The 16,127-nt window shown below is 47.5% G+C and overlaps 1 protein-coding gene across 1 annotated transcript in view; it reads left to right on the top strand.

Annotated features, from left to right (window-relative positions):
* Positions 1 to 16,127, top strand: part of LOC103166476 (mucin-16-like) — a 52,084-nt gene that overhangs the window by 16,447 nt on the left and 19,510 nt on the right. Inside the window, exons 11-18 of the mRNA XM_029052369.2 lie at positions 4,709 to 10,021; positions 10,697 to 10,819; positions 12,246 to 12,863; positions 13,827 to 13,939; positions 14,047 to 14,114; positions 14,556 to 14,728; positions 15,124 to 15,159; positions 15,621 to 15,695. Of these exons, the coding sequence (XP_028908202.2) occupies positions 4,709 to 10,021; positions 10,697 to 10,819; positions 12,246 to 12,863; positions 13,827 to 13,939; positions 14,047 to 14,114; positions 14,556 to 14,728; positions 15,124 to 15,159; positions 15,621 to 15,695 (6,519 nt within the window). The remainder of the gene's footprint in view (positions 1 to 4,708; positions 10,022 to 10,696; positions 10,820 to 12,245; positions 12,864 to 13,826; positions 13,940 to 14,046; positions 14,115 to 14,555; positions 14,729 to 15,123; positions 15,160 to 15,620; positions 15,696 to 16,127) is intronic.

Here is a 16,127-nt window from a genome sequence, read left to right as displayed (position 1 = left end):
CATATATGCACAAGGGGTGGGGGTGGGGTAGAGCAAAGGGAACGAGTCAGGGTGACGCAGAGGGGAGGGGGAGCTGAGGAAAAGTGGGGCTTAGTTTCCACTTGGGAGTGTACAACAGAATTAGTAGAAATGATCCCTGCCCTCAAAGAGTTTACATTTTGGGCAGTGGCGGGGGTGAGATAGAGGAAAGAGGGATACTTCAGTAGATTACATATAGGAGGAGGTAATGGAGTGTATAAGATATGTTCATTCAGAATCAGCATGGCTCAGTGGAAAGAGTACGGGCTTGGGAGTCAGAGGTCATGGGTTCTAATTCTGGCTCTGCCACTTGTCAGCTGTGTGACTTTGGGCAAGTCACTTCGCTTCTCTGTGCTTCAGTTACCTCATCTGGAAAATGGGGATTAAGACTGTGAGCCCCACGTGGGGCAACCTGATTACCTTGTATCCCCCCAGTGCTTAGATCAGTGCTTGGCACATAGTAAGCACTGAACAAATACCATTAGTATTACTTTTTTATTATTCATTAGGGCTCAAGGCATTATGGGAACTTAAGTGCTTAGGTGGTATGGAAGTGTAGATATGGTGGTTGGGGGATATAGGGCAGATTGATAATCAATGAGTGGAATTGAGCATTTACTATGGGCAGAGCACTGTACTAAGCACTTGGAAAAGTATACAACAGAGTTGATAGATATTACCCTTGCCCACAAGGAGCTTACAGTCCACGGGGACAGACATTAAGAGAAATTATTGATAGAGGACATTTTAGAGCATAAGGATAAGTGCTGTGGGACTGGGTTTAGCATCAGTTTTAGCCACACAACCACTGATGTGACAAGAAATATCCTATTAAATATAGCTTCAAATTCAAAGGGCAGCTATGTAGGGGGAGCAGAGAAATTTGGACCCCACACTCATGTCGGATTTGCACGTTAAACCTCTGGTAGTCATCATTAGGACTGTGAGCCCCATGTAGGACATGGACTGGGTCAAACCTGATTAGATTGCATTTTTTTATGGTATTTGTTAAGCTCTTACTATGTGTCTTGCACTGGACTAAGTGCTGGGGCAGGTACAAGCTAGTCAGGTTGGAAACAGTCCATGTCCCACAAGGGGCTCACAGTCTTAATCTCCATTTTACAGTTGAGGTAACTGAGGCACAGAGAAGTTAAGAGACTTGCCCAAGGTCACACAGAAGAAAGTGGCAGAATGGAGATTAGAATCGAGGTTCTCTGACTCCCAGGCCCGTGCTCTTTCCATTAGGTCACGCTGCTTCTCTGCACCTGTAGCACTATGCTGCATCTCCCCTTGAAACCTCCTCCCAACATTCCCACCTCTGTGAATGACATCACCATCCTCCCAGAAGCCTAACTTCTCTGAAGTCTCCAACTTTAGTGTTATCCTTTACTCCTCCCTTTATTTCAACTCTCACATTCAAGCTGCTGCTCGATCCTGCCTGTTTTTGCTACATAACATTTCCCACATCTGTCCATTCCACTCCACCTTGACTGCTACCACCTTGGACCAAGCTCTAATTATACTGTGGCAAAACTGTTCTCTCAGCATCCCTGCCTCTAGGCTCTCTCCCCTTCAAATCTATACCACACACTACTGCTAAAGGTTTACCTTCCGGCAGAATTGTTTATCTCATTTCTCCTCCCTACGAAAGCCTCCAATGGCTTCCCATTTCCCTTCCCATCAAACAAAAAATCACAACCAGTTTCAAGGCTCTCCATCAACTTTCCCCATCTTTTCCCACCAACCCTCTTCTCCCGTTAATCTCCACTTCACTTCTTCCTTTCTGCCAAACCAACTTTCTCTACCTAACCTCCTGTTAAACTCTCCCACTCCTGTCCAATGGAGAGTGGGTATTTAATCCTCATTTTACAGATGAGGAAATGAGGCATAGGGAATTTAAGTGACTTGCCCGAGATCCCACCCGATAGGCAAGTGGCGAAGGCAGGATGAGAATCCGCATCTCATGACTCCCAATCCACTGGGCTGGGCTGCTTCTCATCTCTCATGTTTTCAGATTGGCATGCCAAGGTGTTCAGAAACACAGCTTAGAGGAGCAGGTGTCCTTTGGAGGAGGCTCTAGCTTGTGAAGGGTTTAGGAATAGTCTATTGTGAAGAGGTTTGGATGGGGTGGGACATATGTACTTGGTGCAATCACCCTGGGCAAACACTTGCCTTCTTTCTTCTCCAGGCACTGAGCCTGAAGTTGTTCCCGCTACAAGGATACCAGACCAGCAGCCAGGTGGGGGGAGTGACAATACCACATCTTCACCAAGCAGTACTCTGACTCCAACAGCAATTGTTTTCACCACAAGTAAGTGCCAGGTTTATTCCTTATCTCTCCAAACCCAGATAAACAGTGTTCCACGTCTAGAGAGAGGAGCTAGAAATATTTTAGTCCATCCTCATGTCTTCTCCACCTCAGTGAATGGAACCAGTTCCTGCCACTTGTTTTCCTCTATGTTCCTGAGGGAGGGAATAATCTGGAACCTCAAAAAACCTACAGGCACTATATGTCAATGTTTTTCTCCTGTCTTCCCCATTAGACTGAGAGCTCCTCAAGGGAAAGGATTGTGTCTTTTACTTGTTTGTCCACTGATTATCAATAGCATTGTTATTATTGCTAACATTTATTAAGCACTCACAGTATGCAAAGCACTGAACAGAGTACTCTAGTAATTATAAGAAAAACCATCCAGATGTGGTTGGGATGAGGAGAACACATTGGGGAAGACATACAAATAGGTGAAAGGACATGGGGCAAACCAAATGATAACACATGAAAATTCAACAATAAAAACTGTTTTTAAATTCAGCAATGAAAAATGCATCGGCTCCACAGTACTAGGAGGGAGCAGTCTTTGGGTATGTCACCCACTACTCTGGAAACAGTCCTTGGCTACATATTTCTCTATAACACCATGCACCTAGCAGGCCCTCAGTCCTGGGGATAAATGAATGAAGCTATAGCAGTAGGAATGGGGTTCCTGATCAGAAGGATACCTCAGCCTCCCCGCCCCCCCACCCAATCCATCATTAGGATTACCCTCCGAGATGAACCAACAGAGAACAGGAACCACATTTACAGCTGTGACATCCCTGTGACATCCCTGTTGTCCCCCCTCTAGATCATAGACTCGTTGTGGGCAGGGAATGTGTCTGTTTATTGTTATATTGTACTCTCCCAAGCACTTAGCACAGTGCTCTGCACACAGGGAAGCAGCGTGGCTCAGTGGAAAGAGCCTGGGCTTTGGAGTCAGAGGTCATGAGTTCGACTTCCGGCTCTGCCACTTGTCAGCTGTGTGACTGTGGGCAAGTCACTTAACTTCTCTGTGCCTCAGTTACCTCATCTGTAAAATGGGGATTAACTGTGAGCCTCATGTGGGACAACCTGATTACCCTGTATCTACCCCAGCACTTAGAACAGTGCTCTGCACATAGTAAGCGCTTAACAAATACCAAATACCAACAGTAAGCGCTTATTAATACGACTGAATGAATGAATGAATGAATGAACTGTAAGCAACTTGAGAGTAGAGAATATAATCACACCCTCAATCCCCAGAACCTCTCTCTATAGTCAATCATCCATTAAGTTTACTGAGTGTTTACTCTGTGTAGAATAGTGGGCTAAGTACTTGGGAGAGGTAACATTAATAGACACAATCCCTGCCCTCCAGGGATTATTTACAATTGTTACAATCTGGTGTGGGGCAGGGACAGTTACTAAAATAAATTACAGGTAGGGTGAAGCAACAGAGTTTAAAGACACATAAAAAAGTACTATGGGGGGGTGAGGACTCAAGTGTTTAGGTGAAGACAGAGGTGTGGGATGGAGGGTGATGGGGGGATGAGAAGATTAATCAAGGGAGGCCTCTTGGAGGAGATGTGATGTCAGAAAAGGTTTGAAGATGGGGAGAGCAGTGGCTTGCTGGATGTGGAGGGCGAGGGCATGAGTTCCAGGCAGGAGGGAGGGCGTGAGCAAGGGGTCATCAGAGAGAAATGAGAATGAGACACACTGAGTAGGTTGGAACAAAGTGTACAATCTGAGGTGTAGTGGGAGTGGAGAAAGTACTGGGGAGAAAACTGATTGATTGCCTTGATGTCAATTGTCAGTAGCTTAATGCAGAGAGTTATGGGCAACCTTCAGAGGGTTTTGAGGAATGGGAGATGTGTGCAAAAAGATGTTGGAGAAAAATGATCCAGGCAGAAGAATGAAGTGTGGAATGGAGAGGGGAGAGACTGGGCGCATGGAGGTCTGTGAGAGGGCTGATAATCAAATCGGGATATGATATGCGGCACCACTGGTAGCATAATACCTAAGTTCACCAACGTAGTTGAGAGGAGAACCAAAGTTGTCAACAGTGCGGGAGCCAAGTTGGACACAATCAGCCCTCGTTGGAGAGAAAACACAACTGAGAGCTCTTTCCTGATAGTTTTCTATACCAGAAACTACCCATCTGGTAGCCCCTTAGCCAAGACCACTCCTTTCCCGATTACAAGCGTGATAGGAACTACCATATTGTCCCATGTTTCCTCTTCCCTCTCTGATTCCACAAATGCAATAGGCACAAGAATTGGATCAGGGATCAGCACAGGTATACTTGGGACCACTGTGCCAGCTGAGTCCTCCCCTCCAATCAACTCTGCTCCCAAATCAGGGACAAAGTCTCTTGTTCCCTGTCTCTTACAGCAACTGAAAGCTCTTCTCTCCCCAAAGCAACTACAGGTATCACTCCGATGTCTACTCTGACCCCAACAAACAGCGCGGGACCGCATACAGGAGCAGGGATTAGCTCAACTGGCCTTCTACCCACTACTCTGAGGGACATCCCAAGTTCAGAAAGAGAGCCAGCTGTCTCCACTCCTAGAGAAGCTACAACTGTGACTGTGACTGTCAAAAGGACCAGCACATTTTCCCTGCTGACCGCGACCTGGCCCGACTCCTCGGCTGCCTCAAGTCCCCCTCCGGGTGGTGAGACCAGTCCAGCTACACCATCTGAGAACCTTTCTTCTCCAGGCAACACCACAAGAGAGGAAATGAGCCCAACTGCTCTTGTCAGCGCTACCCCATGGGAGAGCGTCACTTCTGCTGTTCCTCATGCAATGGGGACCCAACCAGCTGTCTCAGCATACAGGCCAACACCCAGAGCCCAGACAACACTCACAGGCCCCAGCAGCAGCAGCACTCCAGTACACTCTACCATTGAGTCTGGAACAGGCCCAGCTGCCCTGTCAGCCTTCACCCTAATACAGGAGACGAGTACAGTGGGCAGCCTCACAGAAGCACCGGTTACCAATCTGACCCCTTTAGCAACAGATGTCATCACTGCCCATAAGGCAGCATCTACTACAGGATCCAGCACAGACTTACAAGTTTCCAGTGCCACAAATATCCTGGCCACCAGACCTGGAACTGAGACCTCCTGGTCTCCCACCATGAACACTCCTCCAGATGAATCCTCCACACAAGGAACAGAAACAAGTTCAGTTTCCATTCGGATGGCAAGACAAATTACAGTGCCCAGCAGAACTGTATTATGGACTACCCCACTTCCAGACACCCCCGACAAGGGAGCAGAAACAAGCACACTTCCATTTGGGACTGAAATTACAACTAAAGGCCCCAGCACAGTTGTAATAGGAACTACATCTATTTTTGATAGCGCCCTCCCCAGAACGGAGACAGGTTCAGTTCCATTTCAGATCGAAACTACAACTGTAGTCCCCCACAGAAGTGCAACCAGAACCACACTCATTTCAGATGTCATCACCATGGGAGCCAGATACAGTTCCATTTCCTTTCTGAAGAAAAGTATGGCTACTGGTGCTAGTTCAGCTGTAACAGGAACTCAACCTTTTCCTCAAACCACAGGCAAGGAAGAAGAGAAAAACTCATTTCCAATATCAAATGAAAGTACAACGACATTCACCAGAACTGAAACAGGAACTAAGTCATTTCCAGACACCACTGACACAGGAGTAGGCTCAGATTCAGTTTCCTTTCTGACTGAAAGTACAACCACAGGTACAAGCAGGACTATATCAGATACGAAGCCCTTTCTTGACACCACAGGTACAGTAGTAGAGATGCTCTCCAATTCCGTTCTACCCGAAAGACTATCTACTAGTCAGCCTTTTACAGCGACTACATCTTTGCCTGACGCAGGAGCAGAGTTCGGTTCAGTTTCCGTTCCTCCTGAAAACCAGACGACAGACCTCAGTGGACCTGCAACAGGATCTACACCCATTTTAGGCAAAACAAGCTTGGGTTCAGAGAAGAGTTCAGTTCCACTTCTGACTGAAAGCACAAGTATAGCTCCCAGCAGTGTTCTAACACAAACAACACTTTTTCCTGACACCTCCAGCTCCATAGCTGATACAAGCTCAATTCCAGTTCTGACTGAGACTACAGAGGTCCACACCTGGCCTGTAAGAGGAACTACACCATTTTTAGTCACCGCTGGAATGGGATCAGTGATGAGTTCAGTTCCTCTTCTGACTGAAAGAACGACAGTCACTAGCAGGCGTGGTACAGAAACTACAAGCATCCCGGACACCACTGGCTTATGGGTAGAGTCAAGCTCATTTCCATATCTGATTGAAAGTTCAACTGCACCACCCAGGGTGGCTGGATATGATGGAACTACACACCTGCCTGACATTACCCACACAGGAGCAGGAGTAAGCTCAATTTCCTTTCGGACTGAAAGTGCAACTACAGTTCCTGTCGAGGTTGTGACAAGAAGTAGTTTCTTCACTGGCACTGGAACAGAAAAAAGTTCAGTCCCATTTTGGAGTGAAAGTGCAACTTCTATCCCCATTAAGGCTTTAACGAATACTACACCCTTTCAAGACACCACCGACAATGTTGCAAGGACAACCCCAGTTTCTGTTGGAACAGAAAGACCAAATACATTTCCCAGCTGGGGAACAACAGGAACTACACCCTTTATGGACACCATCCCTATGGGAGGAGAAACAAGTTCAGCTCCATTTCTAACTGACATTACAACTGAAGCACACAGCAGGCCGGTAACGAGAACCACACCCTTTCCGCACACCACTGGCAAGGGAGCCGAGACTAGTTCATTCTCCTTTCTGAGTGAAAGTAAAACAGCAGTCCCCAGCAGAGCGATAACAGAAACTACACTCCTTGTTCAGGACACCTTCATTGTGGGAACCAGATCAAGCTCAACTCCATTTCTGTTTGAAAGTTCAACGGCAGCCTCCAGCAGGGCTGTGATGGGAACTCAACCTTTTCCTGACACTGCCCACACAGGAACTGAGATACACTCAGCTTCCCTTCTGTCGTACAGTCCAACTTCAAGAACTAGCAGGGTAGTAAGTGAAAGTACACTTGTACCAGACACCGCCAGCACAAGAGCTGTGACAATTTCCACTTCAAGTCTGCCTGAAGAGCTGTCCACCAACCAGGCTGTCACGGCTACGACATCATTCTTCCCTGACACGGGAGCAGAGCTCAGTACAGTTTCAGTTCTGCCTGGAAGATGGACTACAGTCCCCGGAGGAGCTGCAACAGGAACTACACCCATTTCAAACAAAACAAGCTTGGGACCAGAGAAGAGTTCAGTTCCACTACTTTCTGAAAGTGCAAGTCCAGCTCCCAGCAGTGTTCTAACTCAAACGACACCTCTTCTTGACACCTCCGGCTCCGTAGCTGATACGAGCTCAATTCCAGTTTTGAATGAAATTACAACAGAAGTCCACACCAGGCCTATAACAGGAGCTACACGATTTTTCATCACCACTGGCATGGGATCAGAGACGAGTTCAGTTCCACTTCTGACTGAAAGAACGACAGTTATTAGCAGGGATGGTACAGAAACTGCAAGCATCCTTGATACCACTGGCATAGAAGTAAAGACTAGCTCAAGTCTATATCTGATTGAGAGTTCAACTGCACCCCCCAGGATGGCTGGATCTGATGGAACTACACCCTTGCCTGACACCAGCCACACAGGAGTAGGGATAAGCTCACATCTCTTTCTGACTGAAAATCCAGCTGTAGTACCTGCCAGCACTGTAACCGCAAACACATCCTTCCCTGCCATCACTGGCACTGGAACAGAAAAGAGCTCAGGTCCATTTCTGAATGAAAGTACAACCTCTGTCCCCACAAAGGCTATCACAGATACTAGACCTTTTCCAGATACTACACCCTTTTCAGCCACCTTCCCTTTAGGACCAGAAACAGGTTCAGCTCCATTTCTGACTGACATTACAACTGAAGCACACAGCCGGCCTGTAATGGGAACGACGCCCTTTCCGCAAACCACTGGCAAGGGAGCCAAGACTAGTTCATTCCCCTTTCTGAGTGAAAGTAAAACAACAGTTCCCAGCAGAGTGATAACAGAAACTACACTCCTCGTTCAGGACACCATCAGTGTGGGAACCAGCTCAAGCTCAACTCCATTTCTGTTTGAAAGTTCAACAGCAGCCTCAAGCGGGCCTGTGACGGGAACACAACCTTTTCCTGACACCACCCACACAGGAGCCGAGACACACTCAGTTTCCCTTTCGATGAACAGTCCAACTTCCAGGACCAGCAGGGTGGGAACAGAAACTACGCTCTTACCAGACACCACTGGCACAGGATTTGTGACAATCTCCATTTCCAGTCTGCCCCAAAAGCCTTCCACTAGCAAGGCTGTTACAGAGACTACATCCTTCCTTGACACGGGAGCAGAGCTCAGTTCAGCTTCCGTTCCACCTGAAAACCAGACTACCATCCCTAGCAGAGCTGCAACAGGAACTATACCCATTCCTGACAAAACAAGCTTGGGATCAGAGAAGAGTTCAGTTCCAATTCTGACTGAAAGTACAACTCCCAGCACTGTTGTAATGCAAACAACACCCTTTCCTGACACCTCCCGCTCCATAACTGATACAAGCTCAGTTCCAGTTCTGACTGAAATTACAGCTAAATTTCACACAAGGCCTGTAACAGGAACTACACCATTTTTAGCAAACACTGGCATGGGATCAGAGACAAATTCAGTTGCACTTCTGACTGAAAGAACAACAGTTACTAGCAGAGGTGGTACAGAAACTGCCAGCATTTCGGACACATTTCTGACTCAAAGTACAAGTACAGTCCTTAGCAAGGAATTCAATGAAACCACACCCTTTCCTGACACTTCCCCCTTCCTAGTGGGAACAAGTCCAGTTCCAGTTCTGATTGAAATGATAACAAATGCCCACAGCAGGAGGCCTGTAACGGGTCCCACAATCCTTTCTGACACCACCCATGTGTTATCGGCTGCTCCATCGCCTGCTGGTCCCAGTGGGGGAACTGTCACGGTCACAGGGTCTGCCCTGGCCACCCCCACAGAACCCACTACAGGTGCCCTGGGCCGTGGTACAGATTTAGAGAGTAGCCCAGTTGTGCCATCTTCCCCTGTGACCCATCTTCAAGATGAGACCTTAACCTCATCGGTCCCAAGGACATCAACTGATGCAAGCCTGGTGGCCTCCAGCCCTAGTTCGACAGCACATCCCGCTGAAAGCACAAGTGCAATGTTCACACTTAATATAATTGCCACCAGCCCAGTCACTACTCCCATCTCTAGGCTTGCTGAGTCCATGAGTGCCTCAGATTCCTCCACACCTGGAACAGAGACAAGTTCTACTACCCTCATTCCCACCACCTTGGTTGAGACTTCACTTGGGTCTTCTGCAGGAACAACGTTTGGCCAAACACCCTATTCCCTGTCAACTCCATCTCCAACGTCCCCGGTCCACTTCCCTGGTTCTGAGTCAGGGACAAGTCAGGTCACCCCTCCGACTACCATGCCAGGGATGGCCTCCAGGACAGTGGGCACCACCACCGACCTAGAGAAAAGCACAACTGACACTACCAGTGGAATCAACAATGCTGCTGAATCAGAAATCAGCCCAACTGTGATTCCAACACACACTCTTGCAGAAACAACCGTTCTCAGGACTGGCTTCTCTTCTACCTTTAATACTGTCCTGGTCACAAGTAAGATTCCATTAATGTCTTTGCCTTCCAGGTTTTACTTTTGATCTCAGTAGGATAGCCTCAACCTCTTCTCCATGTGCCTCCTTGAACCACTTCTCTTCATTTTTATGTATTTTTGTGTGAGCTGTTGAGAGTATATATAAAGGCCTGTGTGGTGAGAGTGAACAGACCCCACAAGCTCCATATCTCCCTGCCCTGGCCCCCACCAACCACTGGGAACAGTGAATTTCATTCACCAAGTTTGCTCAGCTTTGATGGAACTGTGGAATCCTCTGGATACTATTACTCTTTTTATGAGTTCCAAGGAAGTCAGGTTTCTGCCTCTTATCAGCTGTAAGCTCCAAATACAATATATTTTCAATTTTATGTGATGGTCCCCTGTCCCAGACCTCCTGGGTTCCCCTGACCCTCCTTCTTTCCCTAGTCCAGATGCACATCTTCCTTTCTCCACATCAAAACCCATTTTCCCAGATGCTCTTCTCAGGACATGTGCCCAGGTGCAACCTGAAAGCTTCAATTTAACAAGCATGATGTCCTCCAGCAGAACTTCTCACTGAGGAAGAATAAATTATTTTGGAGAGCCAAATAATGTGGGTTGGTTGACATGTGGTGCAGCGTGAGTGCTTATTTTCTGTCTCATCACAAAAAATGACTACTTTCCCCTCACTCTTTCAGGCACAGAGAATGTGGTTGTGCCCATCACAAAGATCCCAGACCAACAACCAGGTGTTGGGAATAACACCATCACATCCACACCAAATAGCGCTCCTTCTCCAACAACAATTGGCCTTAGCACAAGTATGTACAAGTCCATATTCATGTGGATGGAAATTGTTTTAATCAGTGATTGTCAAACACATTGGAAATTGCTTTTCATTTGACCACATGAAAATGGTATTGTTAGTAAGACCATGCCAACTTCTTTTACTCCTTCAGACTCTGGCTTATTTATTCCCAGCAAGGTTGGCTTCCATTGCCCCCAAGTGAAGTAGAGCAGTGGAGCCTCAGTTCCAACCTTCTGGCTTGCCTGGGTAGCTTCAGAGTCCAATTCTCTGCAAGCCCAAAGGTTGGGATCCAGGTTAGGCACAGGATAAAAAGTCTGGGAATTGCCAAGGATCAATTTCCCTCTGAATCTCAAGGCTTCTCCACACTCTTGTCTTTGGAAATCATGAGCAGAAATGAGACAAACACAGGTGAGATAAACATGGGAATTTATTTTAAAGTCTGTCTCCACCTGTAGACTTGTGGGCAAGGATTACTTCTTCCAAATCTATTGTGTTGTATTTTCCCAAGCACTTAGTACAGTGCTCTGCACACAGTAATTGCTCAATAAATGCCAATGATTGATGGATTGACACAAAGCACTACATATGTTTATACCACTGCTAAAATAGGGAGTTCCAACAGACTCTGGCTAAAGACCAACTCCCACACCTGCCTTGGCCAGTTAGCATTGTTCTGGGTGGGAAGAGACAGGAACTTTGACACAACCATCCAGAAACAAAACTGACTTTCATACACGACTGGGAATTCTCCTAGATGGGTCATAAGGTTGGAGAAATTGATACTGTATTATAACTCTCAACCTCCTGAAAATTGCACAAAATATGGGAGCAGGAGAATTTGTGGGAGAAAAGTCATTGTGAGACTTAGTTTTCTCATGTTTTAATCCACATATTAAATATTGTCATCTGTAGCCAAGGTACTTTGATAAGAATCTCCTTGGAGAGGCAAAGCTAGAATCAGCCCTCTCAGGGATAGACAGAGAGGAAGGTGGCGGGTGACGGAGTGGGGGGCTCAATCCTATATATTGAGCACCTACTGAGTGCAAGGGATGGAACTACCCACTTGGGAGAGTGCAACGAAAACAAGACACGCATTCCATTCCCTCAAAGAGCATACAGTCTAAGGGGGGAGAAAGGCAGACAGAAATGATTTACTAATTGTGGGAGCAAGAAGGAAAATAAAGTCAGAACAGAGAGCAGTCAGTGCAAATGCGTTAGGATGAACAAATTTGTTCCTTAAGGGTTGAGGATAGGATGAACCTACGGAAGTGCTGAGAGTAGCTGTTGGGGTGATGCAACTAGGGTCTGGTGAATTCATCAGGGAAGGCTCCGGGAAGAGATGGGATTTGTTAAAGCTGTGGCTGGATGGATTTTTGTGCAGGAAAGGAGTTCTAGGTTTGGGGAGTAACACAAGCTTATGTCCTCTTTTCTGCTCACAGGGCCGTATACATCAAGAACCATGGAGACTACTTTAGGACCCACCAAACATACCATCAGTACTCTGGGTCCCAAGACCGCTGCAGGACCCACATCTGTCCCTCCTCCTCCTCTTCCTCCTACTGCTACTACTATTATCACTCCAACTACTCCTAGGACTCCAGGTGAGACCTTCAGGGTCACCAGCTCTTCATCACTGGTCGCCTCAGTTCATTCGACTTCCTCTGCTCCACTTCAAACGACAGCTCCACAGGAGACCAGTGCCAGAAGAGAGACCAGTACAGGTTTATTGCATTCAACGCAGCCGGCACTCTCCACTTCCATAGGCACCAGTATGGAAACTAGGATAAGCACACTGGTCCCCTCTACTGCAATGACTGCGACTCGAACACCAGCCCTCACCCTGACTGTAAGGAGCACTAGGCCCACCTCAACTCCCATCGTAACTCCAGTTGAGACCACAATTACTCCTGGACTGAGCAAAGGCTCAGAGACCAGTTCGGTTGCTCCTCTGACCACTACTCCAGTTAAGACCCCCATCGATTCCACCACAACACAGAGCGCTGGTGAAGGAACCAAGCCATCCTCAGTGACACCGATGACCACAAATCCAGTCAATGGTAAGCACCAGTTAGTTCTTCATTTTATCTCCTAAAGCACTTTGGTTTTCTGGCATTCTAGGCTTTCCCTTCATTTACTTTAGAGAAGCAGCATGGTGTAGTGCAAAGAGCACGGGCTTGGGAGTCAGAGGTCGTGGGTCCTAATCCCGCCTCCCCCACGCATCTGCTGTGAGGCTTGGGCAAGTCACTTAACTTCTCTGTGCCTCAGTTCCTTCATCTGTAAAATGGGAATTAAGACTGTGAGCTCCACGTGGGACAACCTGATTACCTTGTATCTACCCCAGCGCTTAGAACAGTGCTTGGTACATAATAAGTGCTTAACAAATACCATCATTATTATTTACTGTGTACTTGGAACCAATTGCCTCAGTGGAAGTGACTGAACATGGAGCCAAGGAAACTATAGGTTTCTATTCCTTAATCAGATTTCTAGTTAACATGGTGATTCTGAGATGAAACAGCAAGAGGAGGAGTTTAATCAATAACAGTATATAGGCACATTTTCAGGTATTTATGAAGTGCTGACTATGTGCTGAGCACTGCACTAAGCATTGGAGTGGATACAAGCAAATTGGGTTGGGCACAGTTCCTGTCCTACATGGAGTTTACAGTGTTAATCCCCATTTTACAGAGGAGGTAACTGAGGCACAGAGAAGTTAATTGACTTGCCCAAGGTCACACAGCAGACAAGTGGTGTAGCTGAGATTAGAACTCAGATCCCTCTGACTCCCAGGCCCATACTCTATCAACTAGAGCACACTGAATAGCATCATGGGAGAAAACATTTCTGTTTGGGGAATCACCATGGATCAGGACTTCATTAAAACCGCAAAATCAACATTCACTATGTGGCAGCAAAGGCCAACTGTGAGGAAAAGCAGATGTGACTGATGCAACCTTTCACTGTTAACATGAACGGATGGGCACCATTTTCTGTCTCAAATATGATACATGTGTGACCAGACCTGGAGTGTTTCACCCTGAACTTCACCATTACCAACCTGCGCTACACAGCAGACATGGGGGTCCCAGGCTCCCAGAAATTCAACACTACAGAAAGAGTCCTGCAGCGTCTGGTGAGCCTCCCTAGTACCCCCGGCCCGGCCTTATGGCATCCCTCCCTCTGCCCATCGGGTTCATGTGCCATTTTCCCCAGCCTCTCACCAAGTCCTTTCCTCACCAGCTCGACCCTTTGTTCAAGAAGAGCAGCGTTGGCTCCAGTTTCTCTGGCTGCAAAGTGACCAGGCTGCGGTGAGAGTCCATGGGGCTGCGGGGGAATGTTGGGATGATCCTCATCAGTGGATCCCCCAGATGTTGAGATGATCCATGTCTGCCATTCTCAGGGACCCTGATCCCCACCTACCTCCCCCTGGGATGGTCCAGGGCTCATTCAGCCAACCATCGTAACACCTCTGCCTGTTTCTTCCACCCACTTCTAGTCTAGGTCAAATTCTGATGTTAGACTCTGCCCAGAGTCCACTCTAGTGACCCTGGGGCCTCCCAAAGGAAATTTTATCCTTGGTGTTTCAGGGTTGGGAATGACCTGTCCTAGGAGGGATCATTGTGCTCCCCACCAGGCCTCCATCTCAGAGTCATTATGTCTTGGGTCGTTTCAGTCTATGTTGGACCCAGACATACACAAACCTTCAGTGACCCTGGTCATTCTCAGAGTTGATGCTTCCTCTTTCTCAGGTCAGTGAAGAACGGAGCGGAAAGTGGGGTGGATGCCATCTGCACCTACAGGAAAGGCCACACCATTCCCAGATTGGACCAAGAGGAGATTTACCATGAGCTGAGAAGCCTGACGAGTGGGATCACCAGGCTGGGCCCCTACATCCTGGACAGGGACAGTCTCTACATCGATGGTGACCAGCCTCGTCTGGGAGGATTGGTGTCCCCCAACACCACTCTCTCTCTGCCAGTCTAGTCCACTCTTGGGGATAGTTTCCTTTGCTGATCTCCTCTGAGCCGCTTACCAATGCCCCCAGGCTTTTCCTTCAGTCCATGTACCAAGTGATCTATTTCTATGGCCACTGACAGCTCCAAATGCTAGTGGGAGGGGAAAGGAGTGGGAGCGGGTGTTGGAGCCAGACTGCCACCTGAAAATATACCCAATTAACCCTCTCTTCCATAACCCAGGAGTTTTATGGGTAGCACAATCTTACCCCTTGGAACCAACAACCTGTAATATCCTCCCCTCCCAATTTCTTCTTTCCCCAGTCCCAGTGCCCTCAGTTTCACTGTCATTTTGTCCTTTCAGGCTACAATGAACGAGCATCTGACCACCCCACGACCGGTAAGTATCGGGTGGTTGCATGGCTAACTGCTATTTTAACCAGAAGTATAACTCTCTTTTCTCGGGTCACTTTGAACCCATCTGGCCTAACCCCAAGATCAGGTTTCCAGGGGGTGGGGATTGGAAGGCTGAACAGGCTTACCACTGAGGGAAACGTCGTGTCACAGTGAATGAACATGGCAGTCATCCCCCTGCAAGGAGTGGACCGGCCCAGAAGGCCTCTGAAATGATCCCCTCTGGCCTAAGGGGAAGCCCTCAGGCAGTTTTGCCAAGCCCAGTGGAGGGGCACTGCAACCCAGCACTAAGCACAATGCATTGTACAAATTTACTAGAATGGGAGATCTACTAATGGGATGTAGGCTGCTCTCAGTTCTATAGAAATCCCTCCCCTCAAGGGTCAGATATCCTTTCCACAGCAGAGTGCCACTTTTAAGTAACACTGATGATTTATCTTTCTGCAGCTCCTGTGACATCCATGTCTAAAGCCAGGCCCTTGCCCACATCCACCATGTCTCCAACATCAACCCTCAGCATAAGTATGTTTCATTTCTGTTTTCATTTTGAAGGAATTATTAAGACAACTGGCTCCTTTGGGTGAAATTAGTAGTAGTAGTAATGGCATTTATTAAGCTCTTACCTTGTGCAGAGCACTGTACCAAGAACTGGTAAAGAATGTACAGGTGGAGAATTAGGCACAATCCCTGTCGGTCGGGGGGGACTCACAAATTAAAAATAAAAAGAAGAGATTGGTGGCAGAGGTATACGGAGAGAGGAAACAAAACATTAAGACAACATAAAGACAAAAAGTGAAAGATCAGTAGGGTGCTATGGCAGGAGGAGGAGAATTTCAGGCTTCCTCGCTGCTCAGGGTCCACAGTCACCACAATGGCCACATTGACTTTCACAGTAGCAACCACCACAGCCATTGCAGTGTTCTGTGGAGGCAGCTCGGTGCTGCAGCTCCTTTT

The sequence above is a fragment of the Ornithorhynchus anatinus genome, chromosome X2 (genome assembly GCF_004115215.2).
Source record: "Ornithorhynchus anatinus isolate Pmale09 chromosome X2, mOrnAna1.pri.v4, whole genome shotgun sequence".
NCBI lineage: Eukaryota > Metazoa > Chordata > Mammalia > Monotremata > Ornithorhynchidae > Ornithorhynchus > Ornithorhynchus anatinus.
The sequence above is the reverse complement of the archived record's forward strand: the minus strand, read 5'-3'. Positions and strand labels throughout refer to the sequence as shown.